The following is a 25,738-nucleotide window of genomic DNA, read 5'->3' on the forward strand; positions in this document are numbered from 1 at the left end:
AAAATAAGGATTTTTAAAAAAAAAATTTAACCAAAAACAATAATAGAATACTCTAAACCAAAAAGAAAAGTTTTTCCTAATCTAAGAAACAAAATAAACCGTTAGTTGTCCAAACTCGAACAATCCCCGGCAACGGCACCAAAAACTTGGTGCACAAAATCGTGATTCACAACTCCGCACAACTAACCAGCAAGTGCACTGGGTCGTCCAAGTAATACCTTACGTGAATAAGGGTCGATCCCACGGAGATTGTTGGCTTGAAGCAATCAATGGTTATCTTGTGAATCTTAGTCAGGAGATTAATAATAAAAATTACTTTTGTTTATGAAAACTAAATAACATGAAATAAAGGTTAATTGTTATGTAGTAATGGAGAACAGATTGAGGTTTTGGAGATGCTCTGTCTTCTGAATCTCTACTTTCCTACTGTCTTCTTCTTCACACACGCAAGGCTCCTTCCATGGCAAGCTATATATTGGTGGATCACCGTTGTCAATGGCTACCATCCATCCTCTCAGTGAAAATGGTCCAAATGCGCTGTCACCGCACGGCTAATCATCTGTCGGTTCTCCCAACACTCGTGAGTTTGAAGCTCGTCACAGTCATCCCTTCCCAGATCCTACTCGGAATACCACAGACAATGTTTAGACTTTTTGGATCTCAAGAATGGCCGCTAATAATTCTAGCCTATACCATGAAGACTCTGATCATAAACTAAGAGGCTAAGAGATACACACTCAATCTAAGGTAGAACGGAAGTGGTTGTCAGGCACGCGTTCATAGGTTGAGAATAATGATGAGTGTCACGGATCATCACATTCACCACGGTTAAGTACAAGCGAGTATCTTAGAACAGAAACAAGCGTGATTGAATAGAAAATAGAAGTAATTGCATTAATTCATCAAGACACGACAGAGCTCCTCACCCCCAACCATGGGGTTTAGAGACTCATGCTGTTAGAAATACAATATGAAATGTGTAAAATGTCATCAGGTACAAAATAAATCTCTAAAAGTTGTTTAAATACTAAACTAGTAATCTAGGTTTACAGAAAATGAGTAAACTACGATAGATAGTGTAGAAATCCATTTTCGGGGCCCACTTGGTCTGTGCTAGGGCTGAGACTTCAGCTTTACACGTGCCTAGGCTGTTTCTGGAGTTAAACGCCAGGTTGTAACCTGTTTTGGGCGTTTAACTCCAACTTGTAACCTGTTTCTGGCGTTTAACGCCAGAATGCAGCATGGAACTGGCGTTGAACGCCAGTTTACGTCGTTTATCTTTGAGCAAAGTATGGACTATTATATATTGCTGAAAAGCCCTGGATGTCTACTTTCCAACGAAATTGTGAGCGCGCCATTTGGGTTTTGTAGCTCCAGAAAATCCATTTCGAGTACAGGGAGGTCAGAATCCAACAGCATCTGCAGTCCTTTTTCAGCCTCTGAATCAGATTTTTGCTCAGGTCCCTCAATTTCAGCCAAAAAATATATGAAATTACAGAAAAACACACAAACTCATAGTGAAGTCCAGAAATGTGAATTTTGAATAAAAACTAATAAAAATATACTAAAAAGTAATTAAAACATGCTGAAAACTACTTAAAAACAATGCCAAAAAGCATATAAATTATTCGCTCATCATTATCTTTAACCAAGCTTGCTTAAATTCATGCATTACTTATATTGTGTTTCTTTTTTACATTCATGATTAATCACAATCCCAGCACCACTGATCCTACTTATTGCTTGCCGGCAAAGCACTCATTCTAAGATGGTGATTGGAGAGAGAAAGTCTGCAAGAAAGGACAACAAGGGTGAAGGTGAGCTACAAAGGTTGTAAAGTTCCTTTCGTTCTCATTTACTCCCAGTATGCTTAAATGCAATCATGAATGTCCTTTGCTTTGAAGTTCTCTGTTCTATTTTCTATTCTATTTAGTTTCTTTTAGTAATAAGCATGATTCACTCCTTCTCATTTCACCTTGCTTTTGCATTTGCTTGCACCCATTACACTTAAAATGCAAATCATTCTTTTCAAAGGAAAGTGTTAAGGAATTTTATCAATTTTGAGGTAAGCTAAAGATTAAGAGAAATGGTCTGATTGTGTGATTGTGTATTGAGGTTTCATGTTTGTGAAAACTTGCATGGGAGCTCATAAACAGGAATTGAAATTTGGAGAACTGTTATGGAAATTCTAAAAAACCTATTGATCTAAGAACTAGTAACAAAATAAAACAAAAGAAAAAGAAAAATAAAGAACAAGCCCAAGGCTCTGAGCATCAATTACTAGGGAGAAAAAGAAAGATACAAAAACTCAAAGAGTTATTATCCTAGTTACATGCTTGTGAGGGATTTGTGTCAAAGAGAGAGGCCTGAGCAAGTAAATCCTAAGGGGTGCTTCATCACCTAATATCTTAACCCAACTGGGTTGGGAGTATTGATTGAAAACTTATCATAAAGGGTCGCTTTGAGACATGACACCTAGAGTCGAGGCCAAGATGAATAAGTGCTCCTTCAAGGTGATAATCTATAAAGAGGATTCCATAATACCATCTGAATGACACTCCTGAGATCTAAGACTTCCAAGATATAAGCAATAATGAGCACTGGAATCCTTGCGTAAGCATACAATTGAAGTTAGCTCCCATTATCTCTTAGTCACTTCATTCACTAAAGCATCATAAGCAATTCCTCAGCACATTCCCATAAAGAGAATTCTTTGTGTATAGTCCTTTTCTTGCTTGGGGACAAGCATGGTTTAAGTTTGGTGTTGTGATGCGGGTGCATCATTGCCTATTTTTAGTTGTTATTTTAGTAGATTTTAGTTTAGTTTTCATACAAATTTTGTTAATAAATAAGTAATAGCATGAAATATCTCTGCATGAAATAAAATCTCAAGCATAGGTGAATTTTAGCTAATATACAGGGTAAATATGATAAAATAGATCACACTAAGTGAAGTTTTAATTTTGAGTATTATTAGCACACTTAGTATATAAAGATCATCTTGTATATTACCTTGATGCACTTATTTGCTTGATGATAGGAAAAGCAGAAGCAGAGGAAAACAAGGAGCATCCAAGAGAAGAGCGCCTTTGGCGCTACGCTTCCTTCAAAAGCGCTGCACAGCACAACAGAGCGCCTTTGGCGCTACGTTATTCCAAGAGCGCCTGCGAAAGAAGTTGGAAAATTTTGCTAGCGACGCGTATGCGTGGATGATGCGTACGTGTGAAAGTTAAAATTTAGCTGGTGACGCATACGCGTGAAAATGATATTTTTGGAAGCCCACGCGCACGCGTGGATGACGCGTACGGGTGGAAGAGCGCCTTTGACACTAATGCTACGCCTTTGACACCAACGCTGAAGATGACGCGCACGTGTGGGTGACGCATACCTGTGACAAGTGCTAAAAAGCTTGATGACGCACACGCGTGGGTGACACGTACGTGTGGGTTCGCGAACAATAAGCTTTCCTGAAAAATGCTACGCTAGCCTGAAGCCTCATTTTGATTCATTTTTCAATCCAAGTCCACTCTAAATTGAAGCAAGCAAGCCCACAATTGTTAACCAATCAAGGCCACAAGAATCATCTAGAATAATTAATTTTCGTTTGATTGTAATTTGTTTTCAATTTTATTTTAATTTTTAATTTAGGAAAGCCTATATAAAGGCCTTAGTTTCATAGAATTAGGCATCCATCCAGAGGGGGAGCAGAGAAGGGAACTCTTAGCTGAAAACACACATTGGCACACTCCACTGGGAGTGGGTCTTCAGACCCCTCCAATCCCCTCATACACTCTTTTTCCTTTTCTTTTCTTTTTTTCCTTAGTAGTAGTTTAGTTTTAGTTTGTAATTCTCATTTGTGAATTCTTGAATTTTCATTTTCAGTTTTGAATTCTTAATTTTCATCTTTATTTTTATGCACTTTGAATTATGTAGTATGAGATTAAAAATCATGTTTGTTTTTCTAAGAAATAGTCTTTGTGCTTTATAGATCCTATTACTACCGAGAGGGGGATTGGATCTACTTAAATTGCATGTGAGCCTCGAGAGAGGGATCATGGAATTCAGTTTGAGGAACTTCTCTCATAATCCTCTAGATCAATACATTCTTAGTTGGTATGTGAGATGTAACCACTATGAATTGAGATCTTGAGGGTTGGGTGGCTTTTGGAATAGAAATTGAACTTCACCTTTTCTCATGAGCAATTAGATCAAGAGATTGGCAATTGATTATGTGAAGAGAAATTAAATCACCAAGAGATTGGGGTTTAATTACTCACAGTCCACCATGGATCTATCTAATATGATTGAGAAGGAGTGAGACCCATTGATTCAAGAGGAATCAACATCTCCAATCCCTTATGTCTGCTATCTTTACTTTCTGTCATTTACTTTTTTGCAATTCATTTCCTTGTACTTTTTCTTGCACTTGACTTTTCTGTACTTTACTTTTTTTGCTCTTTAATTTTCCAGCACTTTATATTCTTGCCATTTACTTTTTCTGCTCTTTATTTCCTTCATTCAATTTCTATTCATTTATGTTTCCTATTTGCTCATTGATGAATCCATATTTGATGATGATTTTTGGTTAGAATTGAATGGATTTTCATCACATAAACTTGCCCTTATTCCCTTGAATAGCATGTGGTGCACGGAATTGTGATCACACTTTTCACAACTCCGGTATAACTAACCAGCAAGTCTACTAGGTCGTCCAAGTAATAAAACCTTACGCAAGTAAGGGTCGATCCCACGGAGATTGCCGGCTTGAAGCAAGCTATGGTCATCCTGTAAATCTTAGTTAGGCGGATTCAATTGGTTATGAGTTTTGATAATTGAAAGATAAATAAAATGCAAATTAAAATAAAGATACTTATGTAATTCATTGGTGAGAATTTCAGATAAGCATTTAGAGATGCTTTGTTGCTTCTGAACCTCTTCTTTCCTATTGTCTTCATCCAATCATGCGTGCTCCCTTCCATGGAAAGATGTATGTTGGTGGATCACCATTGTCAATGGCTACCATCTATCCTCTCAGCGAAAATGGTCCAGGTACGGTTTCTATACGGCTAATCAACTGTCGGATCTCTCATCTCGGATGAAAAATACCAGGCACACCTATCGCACGGCTAATCATCTGTCAGTTCTTACCTGTGTCGGAATAGGATCTCTCTATCCTTTTGCACACAGTCACTGCACCCAACATTCGTGAGTTTGAAGCTCGTCACAGTCATCCCGTCCCAGATCCTACTCGGAATACCACAGACAAGGTTTAGACTTTCCGGATCTCAAGAATGTTGCCAATTGGTTCTAGCCTCTACCACGAAGGTTCTAATCTCACGGATTCGAATCCTCTATTGTTAGGAGAGGCAAATGCTCTCATGTAGATCGCTTGTGGTTGTCAGGCACGTGGATCTTGGCTAAGCGAGTAACAAAGATAGTGGGTGATTGTCACGGGTCACCCCTTCATTCTGACTTAACTGAATTAAGTACAAGAGTATATCTTGGAGAAGAAGTACGCGTGAATTGAAAGAGAAACAATAGTACTTGCATTAATTCATGAAGAACAGCAGAGCTCCGCACCTTAATCTTTGAGGTGTAGAAACTCCACGGTTGGAAAATACATAAGAGAAAAAGGTCTAGGAATGGCCGAATGGCCAGCCTCCCAAATGTGAAAAATGGCATAAGATGATAAAAAGTGTCGAATACAATAGGAAAGACTAGTATTTATACTAAACTAGTTATTGAGGATTACAAAAATTGAGTAACTAAATGTAGAGAGTGCAGAAATCCACTTCCGGGGGCCCACTTGGTGTGTGCTTGGACTGATTATTGTGCTTTACATGTGCATAGGCCTTTTCTGGAGTTAAACGCTAGCTTGGATGCCATTTTGGACGTTTAACTCTAGTTCTTGTGCCAGTTCCGGTGTTTTACGCCAGAAAAGGGTCTTTGGCTGGCGTTTAAATGCTAGTTTGGGCCATCAAATCTCGGGCAAAGTATGGACTATTATACATTGATGGAAAACCCAAGATGTCTACTTTCCAACGCAATTGAGAACGCGCCAATTGGGATTCTGTAGCTCTATAAAATCCACTTCGAGTGCAGGAGGGTCAGAATCCAACAGCATCTGCAGTCCTTTCTCAGGCTCTAAATCAGACTTTTGCTCAGGTCCCTCAATTTCAGCCAGAAAATACCTGAAGTTACAGGAAAACACACAAACTGATAGTAAAGTCCAGAAATGTGATTTTTGCATAAAAACTAATAAAAATATAATAAAAAGTAACTAAAATAATATAAAAACTACTTAAAAACAATGCCAAAAAGCGTATAAATTATCCGCTCATCAGCATGCTTTCGAACTTTTCTCCCAAATTGTGCTTGATTATGAAAATATGCTCTTTTGTTCATAATTTAATCTATTTTATTCCATTTGCCTTCCACTCAATGCCTTGATGTTTTTGGTGGGTGATTCCAGGTGTATAAGGTAGGAATGGGTTGGAAAAAATGGAAGAAGAGCATACAAAGTGGAGGAAACAAGAGGAATCAAAGGAGATGAGTTCAGAGACCTGTGCATGCGTACAGCTACTTGTGCGTATGCATAGCCGCCCAATCAGAGCGCGTGGATCATTTCGAGCGCGTCACGCGTAGAGCCATGTATCGCCTAGTGTGCGTGCGCACAGCTACTTGTGCATACGCACAGGAAAGGATTTTTCGCGAAGTGTGCGGACACACGCGTCTGTACATCCGCACAGGTGTCCGCACATGAATTCATTAAAAGAGCACGTGCCTCGCGATTTGGGGACTTTGGAGGCCCATTTCTGAAGTCTTCTAGCTCATATTGGGGGGGGGGGAATGAGGAACGTAAGATAGCATATCGTTATTATAGTTTTAGGGTAGTGGTAGGAAGTTTTTAGTTTAGTTTTCTCTAAGTTTTTCATCATCTCTATTAGGGTTTATATTAGGGTTTTACATTCAAGTGCCATTTCCAATTTTGATTTTGGATTTTGCTAGCTTTCATTGTAAGTATTCTCTTGTTATTACACTTTGTAGTTACATTGTCATTACTCTTTGCTAGTTTTCTCTTGCAATTTTAATTTCTTGTTGATGAATTTGATGTTTAATGTTTGTTTCATACTTTCTTATGTTATTCTTGTTGATTGAGATTAATTGTTGCTTTTAGTTTCAAGTCTTTTCCCATTTTTCCAATGTTTAAAGTTCTTGCCCACTAAGTGTTTGACAAAATATCAAACATGGTTTTAGGCTAAATTTTTTGTTCTTGGCTTGGGTAAAGTGAGCAATTGGGTTTCTGGAGTTGGAATGTTCAACATTTAGTTTTAATTCTTGGATTGTTTATTGTTCTTGTTCCCACTAACACTAAGTTGTTGCTAAGGCAATTAGTAAGAAATTTAGGATTTGTGGGTTAAGGACACTTATACTCATTTAACTTACTTTCCGATGTGAGGGTTGATCAAGTGAGACTAATCCATCATAATTGTCATAGTTGTGGTTCTTACAAGGAAAGGACCCTTAGCTCACTTCAAGTCAAAACTCTTTTTATGCTTTCAATCTTTCATACATTTATATGTTGATCTCTTTATTACTTTACTTATTTATATTACGCAGTCGGTTCTTTAATTTTATAATTTGTTCAATCATTACAATTTTTCATGTTCTTTTATTGCTTTATATGTTCATTTCTTCATTCACAACCCCTTTATCACTACAACCGGAATTGCACACTCAGTTCTAAAGTGCTCCTAGGGAGACGACTCGGGAGTCTAGTACTCTCGATTTTGAATTAGTTTTGAATTATGAGACATCTTGTGAATTTCCAATTTGATTGATGTCCAATTTGTTGGGTTAGTACTATACTTGCAACATTAATTCCATTTTCGATAACCAAGTTCCTAACCTATATGCATTTTGGGCGTCATTTACCAAATTTTGGCGCCGTTGCCGGGGAGTTCACTTCAAGTTCAAAGAGTGCTACTATTTTGGTTGTTGTAAATATATGAATAGTGTAAATATTTGATTTTGGTTTGCTACTTGGCTCTAATTGTAGATACCACTTCCCTCTTTAGTTAATTTTAGTAGTCTTTGATTGTTAAGTTGGTTCTTGTTTACTTGCCTATTTTTGTTTTGCTTTTCATAATTGCATGGTTTTATTGCCTCCTTAGTTGAATGACACGGTCGTTTCCAGACCCGAGCTTGGCCACTTTGATCCGGAAATTGAAAGAACTTTAACTCATATAAGGCAAGCTCGGCGCCGGCTAGCTTTTGTGAATAGTGAATTGGGTTCCCTAGAGGAGCACTCCAATTCACTATCACCAACCATCCGTGGCCATCATTCTCCAATCAACGAGGAGACTCTATATTCATCTATGGGGAGTACTGAATTCTCTTTGAGTGACTCAGGTGACACCATCATGGCAGACTGATGACAAGTCATCTTAGCCTATTTTAACTAGTCTTTTTCTTTTGTTTTCATTAGAATTATGCACTTTCTTGAGCTACAAGCAAGCCAATTAGCTAGATTTTCATGTTTCCTTTGATTTAATCAACCATGTATGAATTCATGCTATTTCATGAGGTTTTATACTATAATTGTCACATATTATGAAAGAATGAATATCTCATGATTTTAAGCATAGCTTTGATGTGTTTGGTTGATTAATGATAGGTGAAGAAAGCTTGGAGAAAGGTTGAAGCAAGAAGGAATAGCTAGGAGTGAAATTGAACCAGGAAGCAAAAAGCTGGACCTAAAGTTAGCCTCAAACTTTTGCACAAACTTTTGGGTGAAAAGTTAGCCCCAACGTTAGCCCCTAACTTGGAGGCTAACGTTGGCACATGAAAATCACCCCTGGGCACCAAAAGTTTGCGCCAACGTTAGCCCCCTAACTTTGAGGCTAACGTTGGCATGAAGAAAACCTCCCTGGGCACCAAAAGTTTGCGCCAACGTTAGCCCCCTAACTTGGTGGCTAACGTTGGCACATGAAAATCACAAGGGGAGGAGCAAAAGTTTGCGCCAACGTTAGCCCCCTAACTTGGTGGCTAACGTTGGCACATGAAAATCACAAGGGGAGGAGCAAAAGTTTGCGCCAACGTTAGCCCCTAACTTGGTGGCTAACGTTGGTGCCACAAGTGCACAAGGTAAGGCCAACGTTAGGGCCAAAGTTAGACCCCTAACTTTGGCACCAACGTTGGTATCAGATGGATATAGTTGCTGATATGAAAAGTTTGGGCAAAAGTTAGCCCCCTAACTTTTGCTCAAACTTTTGGTCCAACTTTTGCAAAACTCCAACCCGGTTCAATTGGTTCACTTTGGTTCTTCTCCAAACTTCAAGAGCAATCAACCAAGGCCTCTTTCAACCCAATTCCACCAAGAGCAAAGGCCCAACTCAAGGCTTGAAGATCATTTGAAGAAAGTGTATAAATAGGATAGAATTCAAGTTCTTCGGAGAGCTTTCTTTTGGAATTTTCATAATAGTTTTCGGAGAGCTTTTGATATTGAGTGATCTTTAATTTCTTTGTCCTGGGGAAGGAGAATTCACTTCTCTTCCTCTCAGTTTTATTGCTTTCAATTTCAATTACATTTGTCTTGGATTTTGGGTTGGAGAATTGAAGAAATTCTGTTTCAATCTCAACCTTGGATCTCACTGCTTTATTTACTGCTTGATTGAATTTCAAGTTCTGTTAATTGCTCTTCATCCACTTTCTTTGAATTTCAATTTCAATTTCTTGTTGGATCTAGGAAGGCATTGAGATCTAGACTTGGTTTTCTAGTCTCTGGGTCCTGAGATCTAATTTCCCAATTTTACATTTTCTGTTTACTGTTTTCATGTTCATTTACTTTTCTGCTTCAAGATCCAATCTAACCCAAGCCTTCTTCTACTTCTCTGCTTGATGCAATTTACTTTTCCTTGTTTAAATTCTGCAAATCCAATCCCCAATTCCCTTTACAATTCCAGCCGTTTACATTTCTTGCACTTTAAGATTCCGTAATTTACTTTTCTTGCATTCTAAGTTTTTGCTATTTAATTTCTTGTTCTTTAAGATTCAGCACTTTAATTCCCTGTTCTCTTTACTTCCATGCAATTTAATTTCTGCAAATCACAAAACATTCAACCAAATCTTGATTCGCTTGACTAAATTAACCACTAAGCTAAAATTGCTCAATCCTTCAATCCCTGTGGGATCGACCTCACTCCCGTGAGTTTTTATTATTTGATACGACCCGGTACACTTGCCGGTTAGATTTGTGTGTTTTGGGGGAAATTTATTTTTCACCAAAATACTCATCACAGACCTACCTCGAAGAATCACCTTGAAGGAGGCCGGAGCTCCTGATCTTGATTTGCGACCGCTTCAAATTTTGTATCCGGCCTTAGATCCAAATTTTGAGCTCAAATCCGGCACGATAAACTTGCTTCCCAAATACAATGGACTACCTGGGGAAGATCCTCTAAAGCATCTAAAGAATTTCCAAGTTGCATGTACAACCGCGAGAAGACATGAGGCGGATGAAGCCGAAGTGTTGGTCTTTGCTTTCCCTTTCTCTTTGGAGGGAAAAGCGAAAGAGTGGTTTTATACTTAATCGGGTGAAGTTAGGTCCAATTGGGACTTATTGTGTAAAGAATTTTTGGAAAAGTTCTACCCTCCTCAGAAAATAGACAAGTTGCAAAGAAAGATCTCTTGCATTGTGCAACGAGATGGGGAGCACTTAGGTTTAGATTTTTACATATTTTTGTTAGTTTTCTAGAGAGAGAAGCTCCCCCTACTCTCTAGAATTAGGGTTTTTAGCTTTATTCTCTCCTTAATTTCTCTCTTGAATTCTTGTTTTATTATAGTTTCATTTACATTTTCATGTTCTCTTGTCTTTAATCTCTTAGTTTCCTTTGTTAATTTTGCTTTCATGCCACTTTAGTTCTTTGAACACACTTGTCACTTTTAATTTCATTTAATGCAATTTTGATGTTTTATGTTTCTTTAATACTTATTTGAGTTGTTATTATCATTTTATTGCAATTGGTAGTTATAGATTTTATTATTGTTGCAATTTAATATGCTTTCCCCTTTTATGCATGTTAGGTGTTTCATAAAATGTCTCTTCTAATTTTTGTATAGTTGTTCACACTCTTGGCTTGGAATTGGATAATTAGGTGACCTTGAGTCATAGATGTCCATTTGATATTGTGATTAGAATTGTTAGTTGGTTTGGTTCCACTAACGCTAATCTTTCACTAAGTTAATTAGTGAGTTGATTAGGACTTGTGGATTGAGATCAATTATGCCCTTTTGACTTATTCTCGATGTTAGGATAGACTAATTGGGATTAATTCTTAGCAATTATCATGTTTGTGGTCTATGATTATGATAGGAATCCTTAACTCCCAATCCTTGCTAAGAGTTCCCCTTTTTTTGCCATTTGAATTCCATTTTGATTTACTTGCTTTGAGTTTTAATTCCCTTGCATGCTTAAGTACTTTCTTGAACTTTAATTTCTTGCTCCTTGCAATCATAACATCCAATCCCTTGTAGCCAATAATTGAACATTTTATTGCAATTCCTAGGGAGAACAATGATGAGTCCAATTCACACCCCATTCAAAAATTGGTGAATTAGTTCTTTTGGCAAGCGCACCAAAGTTATCATCAAGTAATAACCCACAGTAGAGTGGGATCGTATCCACAGAAATTGGAAAATTCAAGTAGTTTTAATTAATTGATGAATTAGTCAAGCAGATCAATAAGATTGTGAAGTGCAGAATTATAAATGACATAAATGTAAATGACTAGAATATAAAGAAAAAGTGATAAAGTGCAGAAATATAAATGGCAGAATGTAAAGTGCAGAATCATAAATGACTTGAATGTAAATGGGAATGGGAAATTGCTGAATGTAAAATTAAACTATAGAGAAATGGATAGATAAGAATGGGGAAATTCATTGAGATTGGGAGATGTTGTCTCTTTGGATCAAATCTAGCTTATATCCTCTTCAATCATGCAACTCATTGACCTCTTGGCAATCATGATTGATTGAGCCCCAATCTCTTGGTGACTCAATCTCTCAGATCTTGATCAATAGCCAATTTCCTTGGTCTAATTGCTCATGAAGAGAGATATGCTTAGTCCCTGATTATACCACACACCATTATAGGTCCAAGTAGAGGGAGGATTATATGTCACATATCCAAACACCAAAACCCAGATTCTACTCAAGTGTGAGAAGGGATTTCAAGCATGATTTCATGTTTCCTTTCCCAAGGTTCTCATGAAACCCAATTGCATTCAATCTCTTTTCCAAGATAATTGAACACTAAGCATTAAGAACGAAATTCCTTCTAACAAATCAAAGAGAAGATGAAGAGAAGAAGAATTTCACTATTATCAATCCATCAAGTACAACAGAGCTCCCTCTCTCAATGAGAGGGAAGTTAGCTACTCATAGCTCAAAAAGTACTCAAAAATGAAGTGTAAAAGTGGATCTAAAACCAACCGCTTAACCCCCTTCTTCAGTACTCTTTGGGGGTATTTATACTTTATAAACTACTATTTTATGGTTTATAATGTGTTTAATTGTGTGGTTTTATCATGATTTTTACCCACTTATTCATATGATTAGCATGCATTTATATTTCCTTCCTAAAATTATTACATGATTAAAAACTTGCTTCCTAGAGACTTTTAATTATGTATTTTAATTTCCCTTTATTCCATTCGATGTCGTGATCTGTGTGTTAAGTGTTTCAGACTTTATAGGGCATGAATGAATTGGAGATTGGAAAGGAAGCTTGCAAAAATGGAAGGAACACAAGAAATTGAGGAGACGACCAGCGAGAAGTAACGCGGCCGCATGGCTCGTGCGACCGTGCAAAAGAGAGGAAATCGCAGTGACGCGGCCGCATGGCTCACGCAACCGCGCGGATTGGAATAGCACAAGTGACGCGGAGGCGTGCCCGCGTGGAAAAGCAAAACGCCGAATGACGCGTCTGCATGAATGACACGATCGCGTGACGTGCGCGATCTGCATAATCTGCAGAATCGCTGGGGGCGATTTTGGGCCCTGTTTTGACCCAGTTTTCGGCCCGGAAAAGCGGACTAGAGCCAGAGGACATGCAGAAACCAACAACAACATTCATTCTACACAGTTTTAGTTTTTAGATCTAATTTTACTCCTCCTCTAGGTTTTCTCTCTACACATTCATAGTTCTTAGGATTTTTATTTCTATTGCTCTTTGTATTGGGATATTGAGAAGAGTTATTACCTCATCAAGACTTCGTCATTCTAGTTCGTTTTCTTTACTTGGCTTTACTCTTCCATGTCCTTTAATTTACTCAATTTTACTATTGGATTATTTTAGAATTTATTAATACAAGAGTTGCTTTTATTTTTAATTGATTCCTTTGAGTTTTATTTATCATGTCTTTCTTTAATTCCCTTTCCTATGTTATGAGTTCTACATTCACAATGAGCGAGTAGATCCCTAACTTGATGGGGAGTTGATTGAAAGGAACCCTTGAGTTGGGGTGCTTAAAAGAAAAATTGTAATTGGGTTTATTGTTGGAATGTTCTCTAGTCACTAACACTAATCCTTTTCAATTGAGCGGATTGGAACTTGTGAATAGAAACAACATTCCAACTTGTTTGACTTTCCCTTACCTAGTAAGGGATAACTAAACAGAACAACCTTCAATTATCAATTAATCTTGAGAGTACTGCAACAAGAATAGGGCTTCCAACTAATCTACTCCCAGTCAAGGCTTTTATTTAAATTACTTAATTTCTCCAATTTAATTTCCCGTTTATTCAACTCAAACCCTTTTGAAAACATCTGATTAATAAAATAGCACACCTTTCTGCAACTCGTTGGGAGACGACCTCGGATTCATACTCCCAGTATTTTAATTTTAATTTTTGTGACAACCTTCTAAATTGATAAGCGGAATTCTGGTTGGTTAAGAACTATACTTGCAACGCGTATCTTATAACAATTCTTGACTCGCCAATTTTCGCCACGTCAATTTTTGGCGCCGTTGCCAGGGAGTTGTAATAGAGTGCTAAAGTTATTAATTGGAATTTATTTATTTGAATTTTATTTTATCTTGCTACTATGAGCTGCTTGTTTCTTTCGCTAGATGACGCGTTCACTTCCTGATCCAAGCTTGCCAGTATTTGATCCTGAGATTGAAAGAACTATTTCACGAATAAGGCAAGCTCGGCGTCGGTTAGTCCTCTCCGAGGGCAGATCTGAAACGTCATTTGAGGAAGAAACTAGCCCCCGTTCTACTGATTCGGTTGATTTATGTGTAGGTGACATAGCAGCACCTAGGAAAGTTACTATCCAGGAGGCTGGAGCCCCTGATTTTACAATGCAACCGTTTCAAGCGCATCACCCAGCGGTGGCTACAGACTTTGAAATAAAGACTGCACTGCTCAATTTGATGCCCAAGTTTCATGGCTTACCTGCTCAAGAGCCTATCAAGCACCTGAGAGATTTTCTACTGTCAGGCGTGATGGTGCAGATGAAACTTCAATTTTGTTTAAAGCTTTCCTGTTTTCTCTTGAGGGAAAGGCAAGAGAGTGGTACTACACTCAACCCGCAGCAACTGTATCCAACTGGGATACACTTAGAAGAGAATTTTTGGAAAAGTTCTCTCCAGCTGAAGTTACTGATAAATTGAGGAAAGACATTTCCATGATTGTTCAGGACAAATCTGAGACTCTCTATGAATACTGGGAGCGCTTCAATAATCTTCTGGAAGCATGCCCCCACCATATAATTGAGAAAATAGTGTTGCTCGGTTACGTCACATAGGGCATGAGGCCCCAAGATAAGACCACATTGGAAAGTGCTAGCAATGGGTCTATGAAAAAGTACAAGACCACTGATGAGGCATGGCAATTGATCAGCGACTTAGCTGAATCTACTCGGAATCACAGGCAGAAACAAGGCCGTTCAAAAGCTGTTGCAGAATTATCCTCTAGTAGAGAGACTGCTGCTCTAACTCAGAGTATCTGTGAAATGAACAACTTGCTGAAGCAGATGCAATTGAATCAACAACAAGTTCAGCAAGCTCAACCTTCTCCACCACAGCAAAGCCAACAGTTAGTCCCACAGAAAGTTTGCGGAGTCTGTGCTGATTATAGCCATTATACTGATGAATGTCCGCCGCTCCAGCAGGAAGACAACACCGTGGCAGCCACTCATAACTTCTATGACCGCCCCAACCAAGGGTACAATCAAGGTGGCAATTACAGCCATGGATGGCAGGACAATTCTAATCAGAATTGGAGAGACAACAACAACATAGGAGGCGGAGACAATCAGGGAAATCAGAGGTGGAATAATAATAACAACAGGCAGCAGAACCAGAACCGGCCCTACAGAGCACCTCACCTGAGGCAATCCCAAGGACCACAGAATAACCAAAGCAGACCTCTTAAATTACTTATCCTTCCTCATCTTCTAATGATGACTTTACTACAATCTATTGATCGGAGACAACAGACCATGGAAAATAATCTTTATGCTACACTAAATGGTCTGAACTCTACCTTGCAAGCTCTTGTCTCACAGATTGGATCAATGAATAACTCCAATAACCAGCCTTTGAGCTCCAGTGGAATTTTCTCTCAACCATTACCCAATCCAAAGGGTGGCATTAATGCCATCACCCTGAGGTCTGGAACCACACTGCAGGAGAGGAATTAGGAGTAGCCAAGCCCACCAGAAAATGCCTCAGCTGAAGAGGTAGTGGAAATAGAAGATGTTGAAGAGGAAGAGGACATATAGGACATAGCTGAAAAAGAAGAAATCCAACCACAGGAGGAAGCACCACAGGGCGTAGATACTGCAGAAGACACCACTCCCATTCCATTTCCACAACTTGCAAGGAAGCCCAGGAAGCAGCTGGAACCTGATCCCAAAATGGTAGAGATATTCAAAAAGGTTGAGGTAACTGTTCCTCTTTTTGATGTTATTCAACAGGTACCTAAATATGCAAAGTTTCTAAAAGATTTATGTATACATAAAGAAAAAATTAATGACTTAGAAACTATTCCTTTAGGAAGTTCCATATCTGCTTTAATGAGAGGTTTACCTGAAAAGTGTAGTGACCCAGGTCCATGTATGGTTAATTGTACTATTGGTGGTGTAGTATTTTCTGACTGCATGTGTGATTTAGGAGCATGTGTGAGTATAATGCCTTTGTCTATATATGATATTTTGAGGCTCCCTCCCTTAAAAAAGGTTGGCAGCTCGTTTTGTGTTAGCAGATAAAAGCATTATTACAGTGGCTGGAGTTGCTGAGGATGTATTAGTAGGCATTAAGGGGCTCACATTTCCCGTTGATTTTTATATCCTGGAGATGCCCCAAAATGACTCAGAGAAGCCATCATCAATCCTACTCGGAAGACCATTCCTGAAGACCTCGAAGTTCAAATTAGATGCTTTTTCAGGAACATACTCTTTTGAAATAGATGGCCGAGTAGTAATCTTCAATCTGAATGGAGTCATGAAGCATCCTCCGGAGGATCATTCTATCCTCTAGTGTGACATCATAGATGAAATCGTAGCTGAGGTTCACCAGGAGGAATTTAAAGAGAAGTACATAGGACAAGGTCCAAGTGTGGGGACATTCTCAGAGCACAATGACAGTGCTTTACCATTGTTACCAGCTCCAGACAACCCAGAGCCTGACCATGATCAGAAGTTAGAATTAAAACCCCTTCCTCCACACCTCAAATATGCTTACCTTGAAGACGAGCAGAAGTTTCCAGTTATCATTGCAATGGAACTCACTTCTCAACAGGAAGAGCAGTTACTTAGTGTGCTGAGGAGGCACAAGAAGGCAATTGGTTGGAGTTTGGCAGACATAGTAGGCATCAACCCCCAAGTCTGTGAGCATAGGATATTTTTAGAAGAGGGAGCAAGACCTGTCCGTCAACCCCAGAGAAGACTGAACCCCACTATCTTAGAGGTTGTCAAGAAGGAAGTGACCAGACTATTGGAGGCAGATATCATCTACCCCATTTCAGACAGTGAATGGGTAAGCCCAGTACAAGTGGTGCCCAAGAAGTCTGGAGTCACTACAGTGAAGAATGAGCATGGAGATCTCATAGCAACCCGAGTTCAGAACGCCTGAGGGTCTGCATTGACTACAGACGCCTTAACCAGGCCACTCGTAAGGATCACTATCCTCTTCCATTCATTGATCAAATGCTGGATCGCCTGTCAGGTAAATCACATTATTGTTTTCTAGATGGTTACATAGGTTATTTCCAGATTCATATAGCTCTTGATGATCAGGAAAAGACCACTTTTACATGTCCTTTTGGGACTTATGCTTACAAGAGAATGCCCTTTGGCTTGTGCAATGCACCAGCTACCTTCTAACGGTGCATGATGAGTCTTTTCTCTGATCTTATTGAGGACTGTATGGAGGTTTTTATGGATGATTTTAGTGTATACGGCAATTCCTTTAGCCTTTGCTTAGATGGATTATCTAGAGGGTTAGATAGATGTGTCAGTACAAACCTTATATTAAATTTTGAAAAATGTCACTTTATGGTAAAACAAGGTATTGTACTAGGACATGTTGTGTCTAATACTGGCATTTCTATAGATCCAGCAAAGGTGGATGTTATTTCTAGTTTACCTTACCCCTCCTCTGTGAGGGAAGTTCGTTCGTTCCATGGCCATGCAGGATTTTACAGGAGATTCATTAAGGACTTCAGTAAGGTAGCACTTCCCTTATCCAGGCTACTGCAGAAGGATATTGAGTTTAAGTTCAGTGAGCATTGCAAACAAGCATTTGATAAGCTGAAGACCACCCTGACTCAAGCTCCAATTGTGAGAGGACCAGACTAGAGCCAGCCATTTGAAATAATGTGCGACGCCTCCAACCATGCAGTAGGAGCAGCACTGGCTCAACGTGAAGGTAAGGATCCCTTTTTTATTGCTTATGCGTCTAAAACTTTAGATGCCGCTCAGTCCAATTACGCTACTATTGAGAAAGAGTTTCATGCTATTGTTTTTGCTCTGGATAAATTCTGAGCCTATTTACTTGGTAGGAAGCTAGTAGTGTACTCAGACTATGCAGGTCTAAAGTATCTATTAGCTAAAAAGGAATCCAAACTAAGGCTCATATGTTGGATATTGCTATTACAAGAATTTGATTTAGAAATTAAGGATAGGAGTGGTAATCAGAATTTAGTGGCGGACCACTTGAGTCGCCTTGAGCACATTACAGATGAACCCACTCCTATAGCTGATAATTTCCCATTTGATAACTTGCAAGCAGTATCTGAGGTAGTCCCTTGGTATGCACCTGTAGCTAATTATCTAGTTAGCTGCACCTTTCCTCCAAACTTTTCTAAGCATCAAAGAGACAAGCTAAAAAGCGAGTCTAAATATTATATATGGGATGACCCATATTTATGGAGATGTGGCGCTGACCAGGTAATTAGACGGTGTGTGCCTCAATCAGAATTCCAGTCCATCTTAGAGGCCTGTCACTCATCTAAGAGTGGAGGACATTTTGGCCCTCAAAGAACAGCTAGAAAAATCTTAGACTGTGGATTCTGGTGGCCTACCCTTTTTAGAGACGCTGCTGAATTTTGTAGATCTTGTTTTCCATGCCAAAAATTTGGTAATATATCCAGGAGGGATGAGATGCCTCAACGAATTATGCTTTTCTATAAAATTTTTGATGTTTGGGGCATTGACTTCATGGGTCCATTTTCAAATTCTAATGGTTATTTTTACATATTGTTAGCTGTCGATTACGTTTCCAAATGGGTGGAAGCAATTCCTACCTGCACTGATGATGCTAACACTGTTGTTTCCTTTGTGAGAAACCACATTATTTGTCGCTTTGGATCACCACGAGCAATCGTGAGCGATCAAGGCACCCATTTTTGTAACAGGAGACTAACAGGATTAATGAAGAAGCATGGGAAAATTCAAAAGGTTGCAACAGCCTACCATCCTCAGACTAATGGGCAAGCCAAGGTGTCAAATAGAGAGATAAAGCGTATCTTGCAGAAGATAGTCAGACCTCATAGAAGAGACTGGAGCACCAGGCTACAAGATGCACTCTGGGCATACAGAACAGCATACAAAACACCCATTGGGATAAGTCCTGTCCGCTTGGTTTATGGCAAAGCTTGTCATCTCCCTGTTGAAGTAGAGCACAAAGCCTTTTGAGCAGTAAAGGAGTGCAACATGGGAATTAAGAAAGCTGGAGCCGAAAGGAAATTGCAACTGCAAGAATTGGAAAGCCTTCGCCTAGAAGCTTGTGAGAACTCAAGACTATACAAGGAGAAAATGAAGGCTGTACATGATCAGCATATCAAGAGAAAAGAGTTCCAACCTGGGGATTTAGTCCTCCTTTACAAATCTCGACTGAGGCTCATGCCAGGAAAGTTGAGATCAAGATGGGAAGGTCCATACAGAGTCAAGAAGGCCGAACCGTACGGAGTTTATCACCTAAGTCATCCTTCAAGCTCTGAACTTATTAAAATTAATGGACATCGTTTAAAGCTGTACCATGGCGAGAAGCTGAAGAAGAACAAGGAGCTCGAGATCTTCCTCTTGGAAGATCCTCACATAGCCAAAGATTAAGCTAGTGGAGCGTTCAACTTACGGACGTTAAAGCAAAGTGCTAGGTGGGAGACAACCCACCATGGTATGATCGTTCTTTTCTTTATTTTTAGTTTTCCTATTCAATAACTCTTCTCTTTATTAGTACATTTCGTGCATCTGCATTTACATACTTAAAAAAAAAAAAATTCACGCGACGCGACCGCCTCATTGACGCGTCCGCGTCGCAGGAGATGGGAGGAAATAATAAAACGAACAGAGAGTCATGCAAGAGCGTGGCTAGAGGCGCGCCAGTGGCACAAATTGCCCCCACGCGACCGCGTCGTCGACGCATCTGCGTCACATGGGGACATTGGCCTCACACGCGACCGCGTGCCCTGGATTTCGACGTGAAAAGGGTGCACGACTGAAAGTTGTGCTAGAGTGGTGCTGGATTGGTGCTGAACGCACAATTCTTCCCACGCAGCTGCGTGACCGACGTGACCGCGTCATATCCCTCTAATGGCCACTCACGCGATCATATGCCCCACGCGATCGTGTCACCCAAAAATTTGGCAAAATAAGATTTTGAACAGAGAGTTGTGCGAGCACGAGGCTGCCCTCGCGCCAGTGGCATAAAACAGGGTCACGCGACCGCGTGACCGACGCGACCGCGTCAATCAGTATAAGCACAAGTCACGCGACCGCGTGCCCCACGCGGCCGCATCGCTTGCGCCGCACAGCTTCCCTGATTTGCCAATTATCTTATCTTTCTTTTCCCCAAATCCTATTTTCTCTTTCCCTCCCCCCTTATTTCTTCCTTCTTCCTTCTTCCTTCTTTCTCACTTTCTACACTCTCTCCCTCTCTCTCACCCCCATTAACAAGGTTTTTCTTTTTCTTCTTCCCTCCTTACTTTTCTATTTTTCTTCTTATTTTTATATGTTATCTTCTTTTTTTTTCTTTTTACTTTCATTCTCCAAATTTTCTTTTTCTTTCTTTTTCCTTTTTACTTGGTGTTGGAAATTTATTTGCGTCATTGTTTCTCATTATATACTTGTGGATTGTTGTAAATTTGTTTGGCAATTATATATTACTTTTTAAAGGGTTGCTTGCATGTTCACTTTAATACTTTCTATACCTTATTCACCATGCATGCTATGTGTTTGTGGAAAAAGCCAATATGGCATTATGCATTTTTCTACGTTATTCTATTCTACTATTAAATGCTTGTTTTTCACAAAACCCCTTTCATATTTTATTCGTTGAAAATAATTGTCAATACAAACGTGATGGTTTGTTACGAGAAATGCTTGATCTATGCTACGCATGCCTTTGCCAGCATGCCAATAAACATCTTGCATCTAATTACCCACAAATGCACTTGCTTTATTCCCTTTGATGAACTTTTCACATGTAGTCATGACCATGTATTCACTTCATTCATCTTTAATGTGCATTGTTTGCCATTCATACCATCATATTCCTTGCTTTACCCTTGACATTTTGACATGATCCCTCTTTTCTTCCTTTCAGGATGGCCACTAAGAAAGGGAAAGAGAAAGCTAATCCCAAGCCACTAGCAAGAAGAGGAACCAAAAGAGCATTAGTGGCAGAGTCCTCTTCAACTGCGGTTAAACCCTTAACAAAAAGAACTAAGAGGATTATAAAGGTTGATGATAAAGAAAGAGCCTTCCCAGCAAGGGACACTACGCGTTTTCCCAATCGCTACTGTGAGCAGATGTTCCCCATCCTGGCAGAAAAGAGTTACAACAACTAATACCTTCTTCTCCTCCCGAACCATATTACTACCTTTGTTGATCCGCAAATTGCACAAAGACAATGGGGTTTCCTACAGAGACAGCCGAGGCAGGTCAATCTTTCTTGGCTAGTCGAGTTCTACTCCAACTTCCACCTGTCAACCCAGCAGTCCGTCTTTGTCTGTCAGAAGCAAGTCCCCACTATAGAAGAGGCCATTCAAAGAGCTCTAGATCTTTTCCCTACTCCAAAAGGATTGGACGCCTTTCAAGAAGCCGCACTCAAGCGCCAGATGTATCAATTTGACTGGGACGCCGTTCTCTGAGTTATCGCACTACCTGGCAGCCGTTGGATCTACGGATACCATCGTACCCGCCCTAAGGGAATATTGGCTTCAGCACTTACCTTGGAGGCTCGCGTATGGGCACAGATCATGTCCCATTACGTCTTTCCGAGCACTCACGAGTCCTCCTTCACTGCGGACATGGCCATTCTACTATGGTGCATCCTTACAGACCAACCTCTGAACCTACCAAGACACATCCGGCATGCCATAGGACACGTACAAATTGCGGGCAGCTTACCTTTTCCCGCCTTGGTCTCAGATCTTTTCTCAGCAGCCGGAATCTCCTACAAAGCTGGGGACACTAAAGCCATGCTTCCATGGGATGATCAGTATATCCCTAACGGGAAATACATCACACCTCCAGCAGCCACTACTAGCCATCCTACTGAACCGGTTGAAGATATTCCTTCTTCAACACCACAAGCACCTACAACAGACCAACTGCTCCATCAGATACTCGAAAGGTTGGATCGACAAGAACACAAAGCTAAGATGAGAGAGCACCGTAACAAGCGCCGATTCACATACCTCAAGGAGGTGATTATGGGAAAATTTAGGGACTTAGACACCCCGGACTCCACGTCCTTTACCAGCACAGGAAGCCATGATGGCCCAGACTGTGAAGATACTGCTACTAGCCCACCTTTGTTTCTGACAGATGGCACCGAGGACGGTGCAAAGCCTTAAGTGTGGGGAGGTCGGTCAGTACCTGACTTCCGGAGGTAATTTCTCTTCCCTAAACACCAATAAATTAGGATATTTAGTTAGTTTTTTTTTTCTTTTGTAGAATTGGATAAATTTCATAGTAATAGATTAGTTGCATGCATGTTCTACTTGATTGAAAAGACAATAAGTTTCTTCTAAGACTCTATTTTTGGAACAAAATTTCACTAACTTTAATTGAAATTTTTATGTTAAATTTGCTTGAAGTTGTATTTGGAACATGATTTTTAAGCTAAAGAACACATAACTTGTGAGAATTGAGCCTTTATGCATGGTTACATTATTTAACCATAATTATTTTATTCTTGTGTGTTTACTTCTCTATAATTGTAATCTATATTTTGTTTCATCCTATATGACCAATGTTTATTATATTTATATGTTTGCATATGATTGAGGCTATTAATTGTTTAGCTCACTTATCCAAATTAAGCATACCCTTTCAATTACCTTTGTTAGCCACTTTGAGCCTTTAAATCCCATTTGTTCTATATTTTACCACATTACTAACCTTAAGCGGAAGAACAATTATATATCCCAAACTGAATCTTTGGTTAGCTTAAGATAGAATTGTGTGTGCTAATTAAGTATGGGAAATTGTGGGAACAAAAGATAATAAGGGAATGTGTCATGATAATATAATGGAAATTTGGATAGCTACTCATGTGAAACTATAAGAATTAAATATCTATGTGCATTGATAAGCTATGTTTATTTTTATGTTTATGTTGAAAAAAAAACCAAAAATATTCAATAAATAGATAAGGGGACAAAATTACCCCAATGTTAAGTTAAGAATTCAAGGATCAATGCATGTATGATAAAATTAAAATAAAAAGTTGATACATGAGTAGGGAATGTGAAAGGGAAATTCTGGGTAGCTAGGTATGAATTCTAAAGTTATATAGAATATATATATAGGTTATGTTAAAGCTTGGGTTAATTAAAGATTCAGTTTATAAGCTTACTTAGCCACATATGATTCCTTACCCTTACCTTGGCCCCCATTACAACCTTGAAAAGACCTCATGATGTTTGCATTAGTATATTAAATATTGTTGATTGATTAGGAGAAGAACAAAAATTAGAGAGCATGATTAGAGAAGGATAGAGTGATTGCCCTATACACTAGAGAGATTAAAGCGTACATACATCATCAGTGAGGGTTCAATGCTTAAATTTCTGTGTTCCCTGCTTTCATGAGCTACCTTCTTGCATTTTTATCTGTCCTTACTGTATAAGAATTGAATTAGTGGAATTTGATTTGTAATTGTTTTGAAGAGCTTATTTACTATTGATCAAGTGGACAAGGACCATATAGTTGCATTCACATATATAGGTTGCATTGCATTGCATGATTTTTACATGTTCCTACGCATCTATTTTATCTCCTTCAACTAAGCATGAGGACATGCTAATGTTTAAGTGTGGGGAGGTTGATAAACCACTATTTTATGGTTTATAATGTGTTTAATTTTGTGGTTTTATCATGATTTTTACCCACTTATTCATATGATTAGCATGCATTTATATTTCCTTCCTAAAATTATTACATGATTAAAAACTTGCTTCCTAGAGACTTTTAATTATGTATTTTAATTCCCCTTTATTCCATTCGATGCCGTGATCTGTGTGTTAAGTGTTTCAGGCTTTATAGGGCATGAATGAATTGGAGATTGGAAAGGAAGCTTGCAAAAACGGAAGGAACACAAGAAATTGAGAAGACGACCAGCGAGAAGTGACGCAGCCGCATGGCTCGCGCGACCACGCGAAAGAGAGGAAATCGTAGTGACGCGACTGCATGGCTCACGCAACTGCGCGGATTGGAATAGCACAAGTGACGCGGAGGCGTGGACGACGCGCCTGCGTGGAAAAGCAAAACGCCGAATGACGCGTCCGCATGAATGACGCAATCGCGTGACGTGCGTGATCTGCATAATCTGCAGAATCGCTGGGGGCGATTTTGGGCCCTGTTTTGACCCAGTTTTCGGCCCGGAAAAGTAGAGTAGAGCCAGAGGACATGCAGAAACCAACAACAATATTCATTCTACACAGTTTTAGTTTTTAGATCTAGTTTTACTCCTCCTTTAGGTTTTCTCTCTACACATTCATAGTTCTTAGGATTTTTATTTCTATTGCTCTTTGCATTGGGATATTGAGAAGAGTTATTACCTCATCAAGACTTCATCATTCTAGTTCGTTTTCTTTACTTGTCTTTACTCTTCCATGTCCTTTAATTTACTCAATTTCACTATTGGATTATTTTAGAATTTATTAATACAAGAGTTGCTTTTATTTTTAATTGATTCCTTTGAGTTTTATTTATCATGTCTTTCTTTAATTTCCTTTCCTATGTTATGAGTTCTACATTCACAATGAGCGAGTAGTTCCCTAACTTGATGGGGAGTTGATTGAAAGAAACCCTTGAGTTGGGGTGCTTAAAAGAAAAATTGTAATTGGGTTTATTGTTGGAATGTTCTCTAGTCAGTAACACTAATCCTTTTCAATTGAGCGGATTGGAACTTGTGAATAGAAACAACATTCCAACTTGTTTGACTTTCCCTTACCTAGTAAGGGATAACTAAACAGAACAACCTTCAATTATCAATTAATCTTGAGAGTACTGCAATAAGAATAGGGCTTCCAACTAATCTACTCCCAGTCAAGGCTTTTATTTAAATTACTTAATTTCTCCAATTTAATTTCCCGTTTATTCAACTCAAACCCTTTTGAAAACATCTGATTAATAAAATAGCACACCTTTCTACAACTCATTGGGAGACGACATGGGATTTATACTCCCAGTATTTTAATTTTAATTTTTGTGACAACCTTCTAAATTGATAAGCGGAATTCTAGTTGGTTAAGAACTATACTTGCAACGCGTATCTTATAACAATTCTTGACTCGCCAATTTCCGCCACGTTAATACTACTCCTAGTAAAATAAAAGAATTACAAAAGTGAAAAAGGAAAATTACATTTTGGAGGGAAAAGAAAACACTCAATAAGCATGACTTCTGAGCTGGCGTGTGGCTGGTGCTTTACTAGCGTGTCACATGCCCTTCATTTCTAGCTTGGCGTGCCACGCCTAATCCTTCAAGTGGCACGCTCATCTCTCTATCAACCTTGGCGTGCCACGCCTTCGAACTCAAGTGGCACGCCATAGTGGAATTCTTGTGTTAGCGTGCCACGCCTTTTGCCTTTTTCCACTTTTCTTTGCCTCTAGAAACTTGAACTGGCGTGCCACGCCCTTGCTCTATGCTTGGCTAGGCTTCTCTGGAAAGTTGCACTAGCGTGGCACGCCCAGGGTCTGGCGTGCCACGTCCCTT

General features: G+C 39.2%; 1 protein-coding gene and 1 non-coding gene across 2 annotated transcripts; one reads left to right on the forward strand and one right to left on the reverse strand.

Annotated features, from left to right (window-relative positions):
• Positions 1–14,674: 14,674 nt before the first annotated feature.
• Positions 14,675–14,781, reverse strand: LOC148577266 (small nucleolar RNA R71). Its single transcript, XR_015903426.1, has one exon. It is a non-coding gene; the product is annotated as a small nucleolar RNA R71 (small nucleolar RNA).
• A 6,990-nt stretch (positions 14,782–21,771) lies between these two features.
• LOC148577267 (uncharacterized) lies at positions 21,772–22,371 on the forward strand. The gene has a single exon (XM_088501948.1). It carries the CDS (start codon positions 21,772–21,774, stop codon positions 22,369–22,371), a length of 600 nt encoding a protein of 199 aa, XP_088358074.1.
• Positions 22,372–25,738: the final 3,367 nt, after the last annotated feature.

This window comes from Arachis ipaensis, chromosome B1 (assembly GCF_059453495.1).
Source record: "Arachis ipaensis isolate K30076 ecotype BB chromosome B1, ASM5945349v1, whole genome shotgun sequence".
NCBI lineage: Eukaryota > Viridiplantae > Streptophyta > Magnoliopsida > Fabales > Fabaceae > Arachis > Arachis ipaensis.

Coding starts and splice junctions, on each gene's coding strand:
- LOC148577267 (XM_088501948.1), top strand. CDS start 21,772: ATGTCCCATTACGTCTTTCCGAGCACTCACGAGTCCTCCTTCACTGCG.